At 41.0% G+C, this 16,860-nt stretch overlaps 1 protein-coding gene and 1 long non-coding RNA gene across 4 annotated transcripts in view; one reads left to right on the top strand and one right to left on the bottom strand.

Annotated features, from left to right (window-relative positions):
• Positions 1-4,399: 4,399 nt before the first annotated feature.
• Il7 (interleukin 7) overlaps positions 4,400-16,860 on the bottom strand; it is a gene marked incomplete at its 5' end in the record, with an annotated part of 35,877 nt that continues 23,416 nt past the window's right edge. Inside the window, 3 exon segments of the mRNA XM_013518182.1 lie at positions 4,400-6,315; positions 9,411-9,539; positions 10,559-10,639. Of these exon segments, the coding sequence (XP_013373636.1) occupies positions 6,211-6,315; positions 9,411-9,539; positions 10,559-10,639 (315 nt within the window).
• Positions 9,547-16,860, top strand: part of LOC102013017 — a 26,696-nt gene continuing 19,382 nt past the window's right edge. For all 3 annotated transcript variants that reach the window (XR_001235512.1, XR_001235513.1, XR_001235514.1), the window contains exon 1: positions 9,547-9,897. This is a non-coding gene — a long non-coding RNA (uncharacterized LOC102013017). The remainder of the gene's footprint in view (positions 9,898-16,860) is intronic.

Raw genomic sequence — 16,860 nt, 5'->3', positions numbered from 1 at the left:
ACCCTGCGCGGCCGCGGGTGCAGACCTGGGACAGCTGGCGGCCGGCGCGTGCTGCGGCTGCCCGGAGCCCGCCCTGGAGTCGCCGCTCTTCCGCAGCCCACCGGTGGACCCACAAGTGTCTCATTTCCGGCGGCTTGCCGTGTCCTCCCGCCTGCGATTCCGGCGTTTGCGGTGGGCTTTCCCCGAGCCGCTCGGTCGCCTCTTCCCCCGCTCCGCTGTGCCCAGCCCTCGCTCCGCGTCCTGACGTTTTCAGCAGAGCCACGCGTCTCAGGTACCCTCGGCGCGTTGCCACACGCGGGAAACGCTGCTCTGATTTCTCGTTTTAAATCTGTGTCTGTTCAGTAGATCATACTCTAAGACAAACCTCTTCCCCCAGCCATCTAGACTAAATTAGTATCATCTAAACGTGAGAGCGCCGCCACTTAAATAGGGCGCCAGCAAGCAGGCGGCCGCGCCCGCTGAGAGGGAGCGTGCACAAGTGCTTCCTGGGCCGTCCTTCCCTGAACCGCTGCCGGTCAGAGCACAAAGAAGGTGACGCGGCCCCTGCCCTGCCGTTCATAACTTACCAGGAAAGACTACGCGCACACAGCGACAACTCAGGACAAAAGGAAATGATCTGTTTTAGCAGCATTTCTCTGTGGTCACGGCTGCGGAGATGCTAACGGGGAGCTTCCCAACCGCCGCCGGTTACAGGCTGAGCATCCCTCCCTCCTTACTCCCGCTGTGCCCGTGCTTAGGAGGAAGCCGGGCACAGCACGACCAGGCAGGGCACTGCCTTGCGGTAGAGAGAAGGCAACGGCAGTAGGAGGGAGCGTGTGTGGGGGCCCGTGGGCTGAGCCGTGTGAACGCTTCTGCTGTGTTTCCGTGAAGCGCAGAATGTTCTTTCGGTCCTCTGCGTAAGTACTGGCTCGGCATTTCCCCTTGTACAGTAGGAAGATTGCCGCTTACTCCTGTCCTTGCTGATTTTCAGGGGTAGAAGAACGGATCAGCCATTGGCTCAGGTACTTTGTTAAGTAGAGAACAGAAGAGTATTAGAAGCTCCACACTGCCCAATTAACACGTAATAGTGAAAAACTATCTTGACCTGTTTGCATTTCCAACCTAGACTGTGTCAGTGTCTCTCATGGTCATTTGTCATAGTTGTGGGTAACATCTGAGAATCCTAGGTATACTGTAGGGTCAGTCATTAGAAATGAAGCTCTATTCACCACTGCCTCAATCACTTCCTCTTGTTGGGGAGATAAGGTCATTAATTGTAGAGCAGTGCACAGGGTTCCTAAGTGTGCTTGCCTTTCATTCTACCTCCTCATTCTTTATGGTAATATCAACAAAACTTCATCCGCAAAGGACAAATAACCCCTCCGAGTTATGATGAGAGATTTGGCACAAATCTCACATGGATTAGAACTGTCCGTACGATTCTGTTATTCATCTGTCCATTCTGCACTCGCTAGGGTATATATTTTTTCTCCCCTTTTTCTGCACCTAATTCAAATTTATCACTTCCTTTGCATTTCAGATCCACTTTGAACAAGTTTATGCGGGTGTATGGTTCTGGTTCTGAGCACAAAACAACGGAATCGTCTCATCTCTTTGTTACTCCAAGTAGCCTGAAACTCCTTGGCTCAAGTGATCCCCCCGCCCCCACCGCTGCAGTGTGTGTAGCAGCTAGTGTCGGAGGTGTTTGCCTGAACTGTCCATAAAGTGGCTATCAGTGAAAATACGACCTAAGGAAACACACACTTCTAGTTTATGTTTCCTGTTGTTGAGAATTACCAGGATGGAGAAAGGTTGGTCAGTAGGTACTCAGCTACAAGAGGAATAAGTTCTGGTGTTCTTTTGCACACCATTACAAAGATAGGTAACAACATTCTACATTTCAAAAAAGACTTTTGAATGTTTTCACCCCCCAAAATGATAAATATTTGTGGAAATAGCTGTATTTACCTGTTAAGAACATTACATAGTGGATACATATATTACATTATATGGCACTTCAGAAATGCATGCTCTTTATGTATCAGTTTTAAAAAATCAGATCCTTGTCTTAATCCTGAGGAGTATTTCCTTCAGTATACTTGACAATGTTTTAAGACTTTTAACTGAGAGCTTTAATATGAACCAATATTTCCCTATTATTTTAACCTTTTATTAATTATACTAGCCTTTTGTTACATCAATAGGTTTTATATGGAAGTAGCATTTTTCAAAAAAGTTTTGAAATGCTTCCTGGGACAGGTGTCAGTTTGATGTTCTCAGATGCCCACGCGATTAGTGAAGCGCATTCCTGGCCGGGTGGAGCGGGCCATGGCGCTGTGGCTGTGGGACCGCTGTGTGTCCTTCCCCGGCCTCCCCTCTGCACCGCTCCCCTGCTCCGCTTCCCAGCCACCGCGAACTGAGCAGCTCTGCCCCACCGCATTCTTCTGCCTCGATGTTTCTGCCTTGGAGCCGACCCACCGTGGGCTGAATCCCCTTAAAGTGTGAGCCAGCTTCAGCCGCGCCGCCTCTATACTGAGGGTGTTGGGCATTGTGTCCGGCGATGAGAAAACTAATGCAGAAAACTGTTATTGAAGAAGTAAGGTCACTGCTGTAACCGGCCTGACCGTGGGCTTCAGCAGGGTTTGGAACCGGCTTGTGGGAAGTTTGGAAAGACCTGGAGATACAGGGCAGAGAAAACCTAGAACCCTGTAAGCAGAGCCTGACAGGTGTTTCTGGTCAGAGCTGAGAAGACAGATGCTATCGGGAACACAGACAACAAAGGCCAGACGCGGGAGGTTCCAGTGGGAGTAAGGACTTACTGGCAATTGGAGTAGGCGCCGTGGGTCTTGCATTCTGGCAGAGAGTGTCCACATTTTGCCCATGTCCGGAGACTTCGCAGGAGACTGACATAAAGAGCAGCATTCTAGTTAATGCGGTGGAGGAAGTTTCAAGATAGCCAGACATTCAGCCTGTCAGATGGATGCTCTTGGCTTTTGACCCAGATTGATAGTGGGAATCAGCAGTAAAAAGTTGAAAAGCTTAAATTTTGACCCACAAGAAACCACTTGTGAAGTTAGGGTCAAGCAAACTGTCATTGCTGAAGAAATTAGCACCATTGTAAAGAAACCAAGTGCATCTTATGGGGGAAGAAGGGTGCTTTGACAGTATCTCAGCAATTAGCAAGACCCCACCCACTACGCGCGGTCACTCTGTCCTCGGTGAGGACGCTGACCGCAGTGCTCTTAGGCGCTGTGGGACTCAGTGGCTACTATCTTGGGGGTTTGTGGGGGAGCTCAGCACAGCCAGTCTGTAGTTTTCGCCTAACAACTTTGTCCGACTTTCATCTTAGGACACTTCTGGCCTTATGAAGAGAGTTAGAGAGTAACCCATCTGTTTCTATCTTCTGGAAGATGTAGAGATTTGGCTGAAGTTCTTCCTCGATTGTTTGGTAGAACTCAGCAATGAACCCACCTGGAGGTATTACATTCTGTTTCTGCAATATTATTAATTTTTACTCAAATTGTACCGACTATGTCTCTTAAGCAGTTGCTTTATGTCATGTAAGCTTTCGAATTTGCGCGTGTGGAATTTTTCACCACTTCATTACACTTAGTGTGGGTGGAACTTTCATGCCGCTGTCTCGGTGCTGTCCCTTCTTCCACTTCAGGTCTTAGTCATGTGTGGTCTTCTCTCTCGCTTAACTGGCTAACGGGTATTCATTTCATTAATCCTTTCCAAGGACAGACCAGGGGTCGTGAAAGCATGACCTTGTTTCCTAAACGTGGCTCTTCTGCTTCCCGACCACCAGGAACTAAGCAACCTGACCCCACTGCACCCCGGCGCTGAGATGCTTTCTCCTTTGGGCCTGCAGCCGGTGGACTAAACCCCGTAGAACGTGAGCCGAACTGGACCCCTCTTCCTCTCGGCTGTGCCCTGCCGTGGGAAAGCCGCTGATAAACAGCATCCTTGCTCAGCTTTCCGAAAGCTGTGTGAGTCTGGAGACAATGTGTGAACTGTGAACCCCCAAGAGAAAGGTTATGACTCACCACTCACAATCTCCCCATCTATTTTGTTTGTTTTCTGTGTGCATTGATAAGAATTTTATGGGAAAAGCTTTACAAATACTGATTTAATGTATTTTGAAGGAAAATGTTCGTTTTGACATATCTGTATAATCGAGGAATTAGAGATAATAAAAATATAATAACCAAAATTATTAATCGGCCTCCCTTCCTCTATTTTGCTAGATGCCAGAATTTCCTGGAAGTAAAGGAAATAAAGGCAATACAAACATAAATGTGTAGATAGTTTTTCTAAGCCTTTAAAAAACAGTATTGGTTTTTGAGCTAGTTGAATAAGATAGGAATGTTTTCTAAAATTCAAATCTATTATTAACAAATGACAAAATCCAAGGAAAAAATCCAATAATTCTTTTAATCAGCATTTAAAAATATTACCCCTTTTATTTTGCCACAAACTAGAACTTTTTCAGCACTAAGAAAAGTTTATACATAGCTTTCAACTTCACAAATTTAGAAACCTAAGTCTCCTTGTTTCTGTAGCTGATGACTTACCAAAAGCACCAGTTTATAGGGACAGAGGAATGTCAGCATTGACTGTGTCTTACGGTGGAAACATACCCTGTAGAAAGATCCATCTGAAGAAAGACTATCTGGTGAGGAATCATTTGCTTCTAATGAGTTTAGTCAACTCCCTTTTCTGCAGTAAAAAGCGATTTAAAAAAATGCCTAACTCAAAGCCCTGTAAACGGGGCAGGTGGGTACGTTCTACTCAAAGGACTGTGCAGTTGTAGTCACTGTCTGCACCACTGGGGACGAAACTCCATATGGTTTGGGAAAGTGAAAGGGCAGGGAAGTATGGCCTTTAAAGCTGAGGGTATCACTGGAGCACCTTTTATACACCAAACGCAGCAAGTCAGCACGTAACGAGATGGCAGTGAAGCGGCAAAAGGGCAGGAGGGTGCGAATCCAGTGTGCTGCAAGCTGGGAGCTGTTCCGGAGTTTGGCTTCGTAGAAACAGTGTTTTTAATTCCCTTTATAATCTGCCTCCTTGGTGTAGTAAATGAAGACCATGTGCAGTCCTTTCTAGTCAGGGTCTAAAAAGATATGTCAATGGTTTCTTTCAAAAGGTTGGCATTTAAACTAAAAAGCAGTGTTCCTACGCATACCTTTTTGGGATCCTGGGTGCCTACTTAGTCTCGTAAGAAGGTATTAACGGTCACATATTCAATGAGCATGGGCGGTCGGATGGTGATGCACTATTGAAAATTCTCTTGGGATAAAATTAGCCTGACAGTGCTAATTCATAGGTCATTTATTACAAAGGAGAAATGTTATTCAAAGTAAACATTAGTAATACTGTATGAAAATATTTTTATATACAGTTATAATGTCAAAATTAAATATGCACAATCCATTCATTAAAAAGCTAACATATATTATTCTCTTAAAAATATACCTCCCAAATTGAAAACTCAAAGACAACTTTTACTATACATAAATGACAAAACTAACTTAGTACTAAGGCTTAGCATTCCTAGACTAAGTGAATTTCTAACTTCTGAAATGATCCATTGTTTTCATTTAAAAATATTTGCTATACCATTTATTAAAGGCACTGTGTTATATATTCATATTTAAATACATTTCTTAACATCTCTCCTAAGTATTTTTGGCTTCTTTATGTTGCTGCTTCTTGAAAGTGTATACTTCTCTTGTTTTCACGAACATTTTTCCATCAGTGTTAATCCTAAAACATCTCCAGCGTAGATGGAAACCATTTTCATGCTTGACGCAGCACACTGATGCACGGTGGACCATAAAAATTCTTCTGATAATAAAACAATGCTGATTTAATCCTTCTTATCTTTGTATACTTCACAGAGTTGATGCCTTCTGCAACACTGACACAGGCTTTACAAGCTTTATTGCACATGATACTTTATGTGGATTGTCTCACAAAGTCAGTATAAACAATACTGACCGTGTGTGTCCACAAACCTACGGCATAGTTGTTCACTGCAATATTCAGTTTCTGTTGTTTACCTCAGTCTTCTAGTACTATGTCAATTTCTCAGTTGTTCTCATTATTCTTCCTGGATTGTCTTCAGTAACTTCTAGGAGGCTTTCTACCCCCAAAAATTGCATAAGCAGACAGCTTACTGGAGGATGCACCCGTAGCTTGTATATTCCATTCGTTTCCAGGTGCCCTCTAACGCCCTCTCAAGATTTTATTCCAACACGTTTTTATCTTTTGTACCAGTGTCTTTAGGAAACACCTGTCATTCTTTTTTGGTTCTTTTGAAACAGTTTCTTCCTAGAGAAATAGATTAAAAAGTTATAATTTTATACTTTTTAAATATGTTTTAAAATATTCTGTCTTTATTTTCAAGCATAGAAGGGTTTGTTTTGTTTTGTTTTGCTTTGTGGTCTTTTTGAGACAGGGTCTTGCTATGCAGCTCAGGCTGGCCTTGAGCTCACTTTGTAGCCCAAGCTGGTCTCGAACTCGCAACGATCTTCCTGCCTCAGCCTCCTGAGTGTTGGGATTACAGGCGTGTGCCACCACGCCAGGCACAAGCATATAACGTTACACTGAATATTTGGTATAATACAGGAAAATCTTTCATGACACTTGCAAAAACTATAATTTGTAACTAATGATAACTGACATGTAGGAAAATCAACATATGTGTGTTCTAAGACTAAGGAAACATGTTTACAGTGCGACAGTGGCCACAAAATACTGCTTCAACTTTCACAACATGTATTTTAAGCTGGGTATGGTGGCACAGGCTTTGAGGCTAGCCCATACAAACAGTGGGATGCCCATCTCAAAAAAGATATTTTGAGATATCCGTAGGTTACTCCATCGAATTTTAATTTTTAAAAATATATTTTAGTGGAAAGACTAATTAACACTGAAAATATTCAGATTATTTTGGCAAAGATAATTAATAAGGATATGCCTCACTGAACTTACACCCTAAACTCCACCCCGAAAATCTAACCTTTACCAGAGTATGACAAATGTTTGCTTCTAAGCTGGTTCTTAGCATCTGATGAGAATGCTGAAAAGGGCTACTGTATAACGTGTAGACGATGGAAGAAGAGAGGCCATACACGAGAAGATACGTAAGGGATCTGCTCTGCATAAACTGCGTACTTCTTCCTTTAGGTACCAACCATCTTTGAGCATTTTCTATGTCAAGTATTGTGCTCGGCACTTTACATATATTACTTCACTTTACCTACTTAACAATCCTATGAATTTGATTTCACTTTATTTTACAGATGAGGAAACTGAGCCTCAAAAAGTATAAATAAGCACCAGTGTCACGTGTCAAATAAACAGTGGCTAAGCCTTGAGTTCATCTGTCCTATTTTTAATTTAGTCATTAACTCAGGTCTCTTAGCTGTATACTTAGCAACACTAAAATACTTCTTTTAAGTAATATCAAAGATCAGTTTAGAAATATTAATAAGGAACTTTTTCACACTCTCTGCAGTGAGAGTTTAATAACATTTTTAAAAAGTACAGACTGAAGTTTACTTAGTAGCTGTGCTTGACCGAGAGAACCAGTTGCCCTTTCGTATCTGTAGTTCCCACATCCTCAGATTTGACTAACAACAAATCAAATATATTTGCGGAAAAGTTCACTTGTGCTGTCTCTGTCTACACATTTTCTTGTCATTATTCCATAAAAATACATTCAAACAAACACAGCATTTATGCGTGCTATTCGGTGTTGTAAGTGAACTGCAGGTGACCTGAAGTGTGTGGGAGGGCACGTGCAGGTTACACGCTACGGCTCTGCACGGAAGGGACTTGAGCATCCAAGCGCTTGGTCCATGCAGTGAGATTCCTGAATGAGTCGGCCATAAATACTGAGCTGTCACTATATAAATGTAAAAGACCCAGAGTCTTGCTTTTACCTCTACAGTCCTGGGGACATAGACGTTATCACTCCTTTCCCAACTTCCCAATCTCTTAGTCAAAAACTTTCTGAACATTTACGTTGCTCCTAGCTCATGTATCTGTTTCATTCTTTTCAGATTATCTACCGCCAGGGGAGTTCCTCAGGTTTCCTGACTCAGGGTATACAAACTCACCCTCCTCTAAGAACAATAAGGAATATTCATGTCCCCCTTTATCTACTAATCCACAACAACCAACAACAACAACAGTACTAGAAATGTACAAGAAGAACCCAATTACACTCAGGAATCAATGTACCCACTTTTCAATGTCTCACTATTTAATGAGCCTTTTAAAAGTTTAATCAGATTCAATTCAGTTTGCCTTTCAACGCACAACTGTGCTCCATACAGCTGTATAATTTTGTAATAGTTCCTAATAACCCATATATAAATATGTAAAATAGAATACATACTATTACATGTAATGCACAATTTTTATAGTCTGCTACACGTGGTACTCATTTGGGTTTTTATTTCTTAAAAACTAGCAATTATAGCTAATTTTTTCAAAAATTAACATAAAGGCACAAAACTGTAAATAAAAATCCAGGACACCAAGAGGAGACTGGCCTCTGTCAAGAAGACAAAGCAATGGTAAAGAAAGCTGTCCAAATTACAGACTCTAGTTTCATCCGCCAATACGGCTCACAGATAATCTTTCCATTTTACGTTTTGCTGGACACTACCGGTACTCAAGTGAAGCAAAACACAATTATTTTTCATACTGTAAATTTTTTTAAAATGCTAAGAACCTTAAGAAACATTTTGTGTGTCAGCGGGTAAAATCCCTGAAGAAGGAAATAGTAGCAAGCATAATAAACATTATTTAAGCATTAAAACCTTTTAGTCCTAAGCACATACTGCAAATTATGCCACTGAATCCTTTCCGTGTCCTACAATGGCGATTCTACATTCTTCTCCAATTTGCAGATGCGAGAATTGCCTAAGATCAAGATGCTGTCTTTCAAATACTGATCAGTTGTTTTTAATTCATAACTTTCATGGAAAAACAAATTTCCCTGTATGTACCAAAATTATTAAAGCAAAACAAGGAAAACTGACAGAACTATTTATACCTGGGTTCAATATATAAAGATAGCTACTAAATATATTTTTCTGTTTTATGAGCAGGATGTATATAGTGACATAATACGGATTACAGTTGTTATACAGATAAAAAACGTACTATTTCCCCCACTATTTATCACCCTAGTTTCTTTGTAAATATGGCAATGAAAAATTCATTTATTTTCACAAACTTGTTTCCCTTAGCCAAGGTATGAACACATACTCTGCAAGTGGAGACTTTCTTGACAGTAAATTATCTCACCTTGAAGTGGTCACGAAATTCAGCATTCTATAGTAAGGGCTAGGATGCCAGCTCCTAGCACAGCACTGGTTTGTATTTCTGAGCTGTGAACAGTCCCGGCTTACCTTGGTGCAGTTTATCAGTTTTAATGTGCCCTGTGAAACTGTTAATAAGTGTAGCTCAAAATCCACAGTGATATTCATTTTAACAAATTGCTCCAACTTGTAAGCAGCACGGTTTAGAAAAGCAGCTTCCTGTTGGAGGACAAGGTCGAAGAGCAGCGGTTGAAATGAAACATTAAGAATGTACAGTTTTCTTCGGGACCCCGACCCCAGAACTGCCCTGCTAAGTAGTTCCCGCCTCCTTCCCAGCTCTCGGTTTCCTCTTAATCACGTGACTGACGAGCCGCAGGACGGACACTGTTTAGCCAGCTCCTAGGCAACGGCGTGACGTGCCTGGAGCTTGCTCTGGCGATTAGCTAACTCTTACATTCTCTCTTCCTCTGTTCTGTTTGTGTGACCTTATCTCTCACGGATGAAAACATTACAAAGTCTATTCAACGTAAAGCAGGAGAACGACAGCAGAGGCTTCCGGAAGCAGTGGTGATGCAAGGTATGTGTGCTTCCCTGACATGTATTACTCTTGATCCTGTAGAGCCAGGGCTGATTAGCAGGTAGTAAGAAAATACGGGCCAGATCACCTAGAATACAGGCTTTTATGTATTTAAAGTAAGCAATTAAAAATAAAGAATTTATAATATGAGATGCCATGAAATTAATTTTGCTTTTGTGAGTTTGAAAAACACTGTCAAACAGCAAAACAATTTCTCTAGAAAGAAATAAAACACGTTTTGGAGTTTTTATACCCTGTAATAGCACGCCAACTAGAAATGATACTGGTTTAAACTTAAGGAAATACTGAAAATATTTTTCAAATTGTCTGCAACTAAATTATACCTACGAGTTATACATGTGTAAGCAGTAACTTATAGCAAGTCTTTTCCTGTGTAACCAATTGTAGAAATAGACATGTGGTTTTAAATGGAGCAGTGCTGGTATTTGCAAGGTGATATAACAACAAACTTATCTACTAAGGATGAACTATAAAATAGTATAAAAGAGGGCAAAAATAGAATTTAACAGATCAGTAGAAATTGTGTATTTTAGAACAAAGGAAGGTTACTGATATAATTAATGTAACTGTCTACCAGAGGCACAAAACAGAACTTTCTATGAGCTCTGAATAACAAACTCCAAGTAATTATCATCATTACCTTTTTGTCACCGCATGAATGTTTCCTAAAATAGTTCGGTTCTTTTTTCAAGCAGTTGCTGTCAATGGCTAGCATTCTGTCCTACAATAAGTAATATAAAATAATATTATTAAACTTGAGGACTTTCCTAATATATAATACTCATAAAATAATCATACTCTCTAGTATCTATGGGTGTAATTTTAAAAGTGAAGAAACTTTTACCTAAATCAGCTCACTAGGCATGAAAAGAGTTTTCTGCAGTTAAAAAAAGTCTGAGGTCCAACAGAAACATACAGTGAATAGTTTCTCCCTCAAAATGCGCCTCCCCCCCACTTCAAACACGCTTAGCCCATCACTCCTGCCATTTGCGAAGCAGTGTTGCTAAGTGCCGTCCAGCGGAAAGACAGGCTCATCAGAAACACTATGTTGTGTCCTCATCCACCTTCCTGGGTCTGGCACTGGGTTCCCGGCTCTGCCCCGAAGTCAAACCGACCGCGAGAGGTGAACGTTCTGAACAGATTCAGGACATCCCGGCAACCAAGACAGCGCAACTAAAGATACAGAACCGCTTCCAAAAGTGATGACACCGGTGGGATAAGTGGTTTAACCATCTACCATATCTATCTATCTATATCATCTATCTATACCATCTATATCTATTAATATATTTCATTTGTTTAGAACGTGTGATTTCATAATGTAATTCCAGAATTAACTGAGATTCTGGCTCCTACAAGGAAATATAAGTACCTGTTTTGGACGATATATTGTACAGACAAAATGCTATAAAATTTGAAATTAAGACGCTGAGACAGAATTAACGAATTATTTCACCCACTCAAGGTCTGTTCACTGCTCCAACAAGGAAGGAAATTTACATTAGAATGAATGAGAAAACATCCTGACAATGAGAGAGAAGGTTGAAATTAATTTTTCAGCATGTGCAATAACCCAATTTGTCTGGTACGATGGAAGTGCAGTTTTGCTAGGAAATAGTGGGACTGAATAGTGCACATTATACGTGTGAAATGGGAAGGCGGACTGTTACCAGTACATGGGTTTTTCTGCCCTTTTTTTGGAAACAGGGCCTTGCTATGTAGTTCAGGGTAGCTTGGAACTCACCATGTGGCCTAGAACTCATAGCCATCCTCCCGCCTCAGCCTCCAAGTGCTGAGATTACAAGTGTGTGCCACCACACCTGGCTCAATACATGCTTTTTTCTCACTTATAAGGAACATAGTATAAAGAGTCAGGCTTACCTGGATCAAAAATTTAGCTGATATATTAGGAAGAACTTTTCTAAGAATTAAGATGCTTTTACACACAGGATTGAACCAGCTCTGTCCAGCAATCTAGCAGTTCTATGCTAATACAGCTTCTAGAGAGACTTAAGCAATCTTAGCCAACAGGACACCATCAAAGGATAAGAAATAAAGAACAACACTAGTACTTAGTCATGGCCTTCTCATCTTCACTGCCCTCTCAATTCTAACTATGCATCACGCCTATGCACTATGAGAAGCACAAATGGGCATTAGGGTTTAAATCTGAAGAGGACCCTGGAAGTCTCCGTGTTGAGAGGTGGGGCTTTTCGAAGGTGACCGGACCATGGGAGTGGCGCACTCTTCGGTGCAGGGCCTGCCGATGCGCGTACGGCGGAGTGCGGTGTGCACAGCTGGGACCTAGCTGCAGATGTGACTGGCAGGGCACGTTCTTGTTGCTGCCTGCTATCTCTGTCTCTGCTTCTCGTTCCCACGGGCTGGGTGCTTTGCCCTGCCAGTCCTCCCTCCGTGCTGCTTGTGACTGGGAGCCAGCCACGAACTGAGCCTCTCCCAGTGGGAGCCGGTAAACCTCCTCTTTACATGTCGGGCTCAGGCGCTCTGTCCCCGCGGTAGCAGCGTGACTAAGACATTGTCTCTGGATGGGTCCTGCCTTTAAAGCACGCAGTGTCTGTCTTACCTGCAGAAGTGATGACTAAGTATGCAAGTTTCATGTCCCCGTTCGACAGGTATCAAAGAACAAGGTTTCTGCAAAACCTGATATGGAAACAGAACAACACAGTCCTGTTTCCTGTGCAGTTTGGTAGAAAGGTGGTCAGTGCATGCTTTGGGCACGTTTACATTCCTCTAATCTTTGAAAAAGTATGCGTCTGGAAATAGATTTGTTAGTGCCAACTGTCCAACTCATACTGCAAAAAATTTCAAGTGCAAAAGATTACTACCTTAATATTTAACTACCTTTAATTTGCCATTCTACACATTCCTGAAAACATAGTGCAGAATTAATATTTGCCTAAAAATGAATTTTCCTATTGACTTGCATTTAATCTCAAGGACAACAAAACATGCATTGAGTTTTCTTTGGTAAATATGAATATTTAATTTTTGTCATGCCATCCTTCAAAAAGATTGTAGGCGTATGTATAGCTGATCTGTATAGTTTTTTTCAACACACCAAATACAGTATAAGAATATGTGACAAAGAATTTCCACTGTTTTTAAAGTATTTCACTAAATTTCACAACACATGAATATTTTAAAAACTTTATTAGTTAGGCCAACACTCCAAAACTATTTTTGGCAGATCTACAGAAACATAATGATATACACCAGGTTATCCACTTGCCAAATATTTGTTGCAGAATATGAACATACTATTACACTCTTTGAAATCTGTTTTACATCAAGGTCACAATTATTATTAACTACTTGATTTTAGTACAATTTATGAATATATTTAACACAGGCCTTCATGGGTACTGTGACTAAGATTTTTTTAGTTAAGCCCTATGAGTAAGAATGATAAAATCACAGAATAGTAAAGAACCTTAGGTAGCCATTGTCTTGATTTAGCAAAAAGTGAATTGCTCTATGAATGTCATGATAATAGTTTCTTACAGGAATCCTGATATAAGTGGAGATTACTTCAAATTAATTACGCAAATGAAAAATCACAAAAGAAAAGCCAACACCATTTTGACAATGAGCTGTAGTATTTTCCATAAAACATTACGCTTTTTTTCCCAAGTTTTTTATTTTTTTTTCCTTTTGTAGTTTTATCTTTTTTTTATTGTGTAGTTTTGGGGTTTTTTCTCTTTTTGATTTTTTTTTTTTTATATTTTTTCTTTTTTTTTTCAAACACTCTTCTTTTGTATCACGGGTCTTTTGTTTTTCTGTTTTGTTGTCCTTCTTCTTTTTTTTTTTTTTTTTTTTCGCATGTGTGTAGTAATACTGTTTTATAGCACCTTTTGTGGCGATTTTTATGCAGTAATAGATAATGAACACAAGCAGCGACCAGATTCCTCATCCTCACGTTGAACGTCAAGGGTACAGGCGCCGGACGCAGCTGCGGAAGTACGTTTCAAGCCTCTGCTCCGGTCTGCATAGCTTCCTTCTTGTGGGAAGTTGGTATGTGTGCATAGCACATCTCAGTTTCTCTTTTGTCCCCTTTCATTTCCCTCCCTTCCTCCTCCTCCCATCCCTCGACTCCCTCCCTTTGTGTGTGTGCGTGTTTATATGCAGTGTTTACACGCCTTGTATGGAGTTGGCACATGTACATTACATATCCCCAGCTCTTTTCTTTTTTGTCATTTTGTTAGCATCAATACATAGTGTTTTCTTTTTTTATTTTCTGAAAGGATGTTCAGCAGATTATTACTCAGCTAACGTGTAAGCTCTCGCCCCTCTAATGGGTGAATGCATTCACTTCCCAAGGCTGCTAGAGCAAATCACCAAAATCTTCACGATCCAAAACCAAGTGCTCGTTATTTGTCTCTTCTGTCTTCTGGTGGCTCCAGCACCCATCGGGTCCTTGTCTTAGGGACACGTGGCGAGGCTCTTTCCCACCTTCACACTGCTATCTAAGTGGCCCAAATCTCCCTACGACTCTCTTAGGAGCAGACTCGTGAGAGTATTTAGGGCCCACCTGAACGCTTCAGCATAACACATCAGAATCCTTGACTTCATCCTATCTGCAGACTCCTTTACTTTATACATTCCAGGAACTAGCATTTGTGTCCCGAGTGGCCATTACTTAGCCTACTACAGAGAAGATATTTCTGTCCTTAGATGTTGACCAAAGAATTTCAACAGTGGTAGCAGCAGATTAGACTATAAAACAATAAACATTTATTACTGTAAATTTTCTGCAGGCCAGGAATTTGGAGCATCTTGAACAGGAGCTTTCAGATCTTTAACTTCCATAAGGATGCAGTTCAGATTCTGGCCTTGTTTGTAGCCACCTGACCGGGAACAGAGTGTCCACGCCCCCTCTGCCTCTGTCGTGCGTGTACTGGCGGGGACCTCACCTATGAAACTTCACAGGCTCCTTCGAGGTGCTTACAAAACGGTGTCTTTTCCTCAGGCGTGTGACACATGGGGGAGTGAGGAGCTTTCATGCCATTTGTGACCTAGTCTTGGAGAGCACACACTGTCTTTGCTCTCTCATTCTTTTGTTTTGAAGTGAACTGTTAATTCAAGCCCACATTTAAAGGGAAGGAAATTACACTCCACCTCTTGAAAGGATGAGTGTCAAAAACTTTGTGGACATCTGTTAAGTCTCTCGTGACTCAGTGAGCTATGAAGGCTGTCATATTGCTAGTGGGAGCCAACGCCCCTTGTACAAAATTTTCATAAAAAGCCCTCCTGTCTTTGTTCTTCCTCACGCTGTCTTTCTCTCATAACTCACATCTACCCATCACCTCTTTTGCTTCTGCAGGCCAAGTGGGTTAGCGTCAGGGAAACACATTATGACTGCTTTTCAGACGTTTACTGATCATCACAAAGCAGGTGGGGATCGCGCTACTTCCCTGATCACCAACTGTCCTTATGTCGCTACTCACTGTCTACTGAATAGAGGACTAATTCCTTGTCAGGGCCACTTGAGAAACGTAATGTGCTCCCTGATTGTATTTCTCACCTTAGTACCACTCTGTTCTGCCCCTCAGACTCCTAACCCCACAATAAACCTGGATGAATTAAGATTTCCCAAACAACCTTCACATTTTTGTATCACAGTGCTTTTGCTCTGTGTTTTTCCATTCTAGGATTTCCTACTTCCCCAGCCTTTCTTGCCAATGATTTATAGACTGAAATTTAAATAAAGTACTTTTTAAAATTAGGTGCAAGTCCTACTTTGTTCAAGAAAGCAGTCAAATGTAATCTTTGTAATGCTGCGTTTTATCTTGGCTACCACTATTCCAGGTATCATTATACTTTAGGCATAAAATCCGAACATGAATGACCATCCAATAAATATTTTAAAGTAGACACATGCATGGATAAGTAAAAAGTATCAGAAGCTATATAATGTGGGCAGGTTTCAGAATTTAGAAAAGAATATGTTGTTTCATTTTTTTGTTGTTTTTGGTGTGAGGAGTGTTTTGTTTGCCATACAACTTACATTCTCATCTCTTCCTCAGTTTTGATTGAATCTTTTGCATCAAGCTCTCATTAGTTATATGGCAAACTCGGTGTAGTAGAAAAATCGTGAACTTTGTAAACATGTTTTTTGTGCTAAGTCTTCCAGGCATTCGTTTTCCGTTTAGTCTGTGAGTCTACTCTGTCTGGGATCACAGAAATGAGAAGGTGATAGTATTGGTTGTTCAGTATTGTCAGTCATTTGAGGAGTGATTCCTGATAGGAAATGGGATAACTTTTTGGTAATAGGAGAAAGAACTTTCTCCTCTCTTTTGTTCCAGAAATGAGTAATTCCCAGAGTCTACTGAGAAAAGACGAGAGCTAAAGACCAAATGGCTAAAGCTATGGGGGAACCTCTCATCTGTAAAGGCCAGTGAGATAGGAGCAGGCCATAGATTTTCATTGGTCTTAGGGCTGCAGCAGGAGGAAGACCATTTTTTTTCATTTTAAAGACAGCAGAAAATGAGAAAAAAGAAAGAAAAGAATAGCAGCATACCAATATCACAAACATACATGAAACAAAGCAAGAACATTAAAAGTGATACAGGGCTTCAAAACAAAATGATAAGAAGTAACAGCGGTTGTTATATTACATATCGCTATCCTCAACTACACTGCTCAGATTACCAGATGCAAGAATGGAAGACCGTTCAAACCATGAAAGAGAATAAAAATATAGTTATTAGATAAAACATCAGAGATAATGCAGAGTTTCACTACACAAGATGGTAGGAATTCACCGTGGTAGTTCCATTGCATATTGTTGTCTTTAATTCAGTTGCTCAGATTACCAGATACAAACATGAAAAATTGGTCAGAACATAAAATTTTTAAGCGTTAACTGATCCTTTCAATATACCATCAGACATCAGCAGTACAGTTATTGCAGCTATTCATATATAT

This window comes from Chinchilla lanigera, unplaced genomic scaffold (assembly GCF_000276665.1).
Source record: "Chinchilla lanigera isolate Chin_1 unplaced genomic scaffold, ChiLan1.0 scaffold00043, whole genome shotgun sequence".
Classification (NCBI taxonomy): Eukaryota; Metazoa; Chordata; class Mammalia; order Rodentia; family Chinchillidae; genus Chinchilla; species Chinchilla lanigera.
The sequence above is the reverse complement of the archived record's forward strand: the minus strand, read 5'-3'. Positions and strand labels throughout refer to the sequence as shown.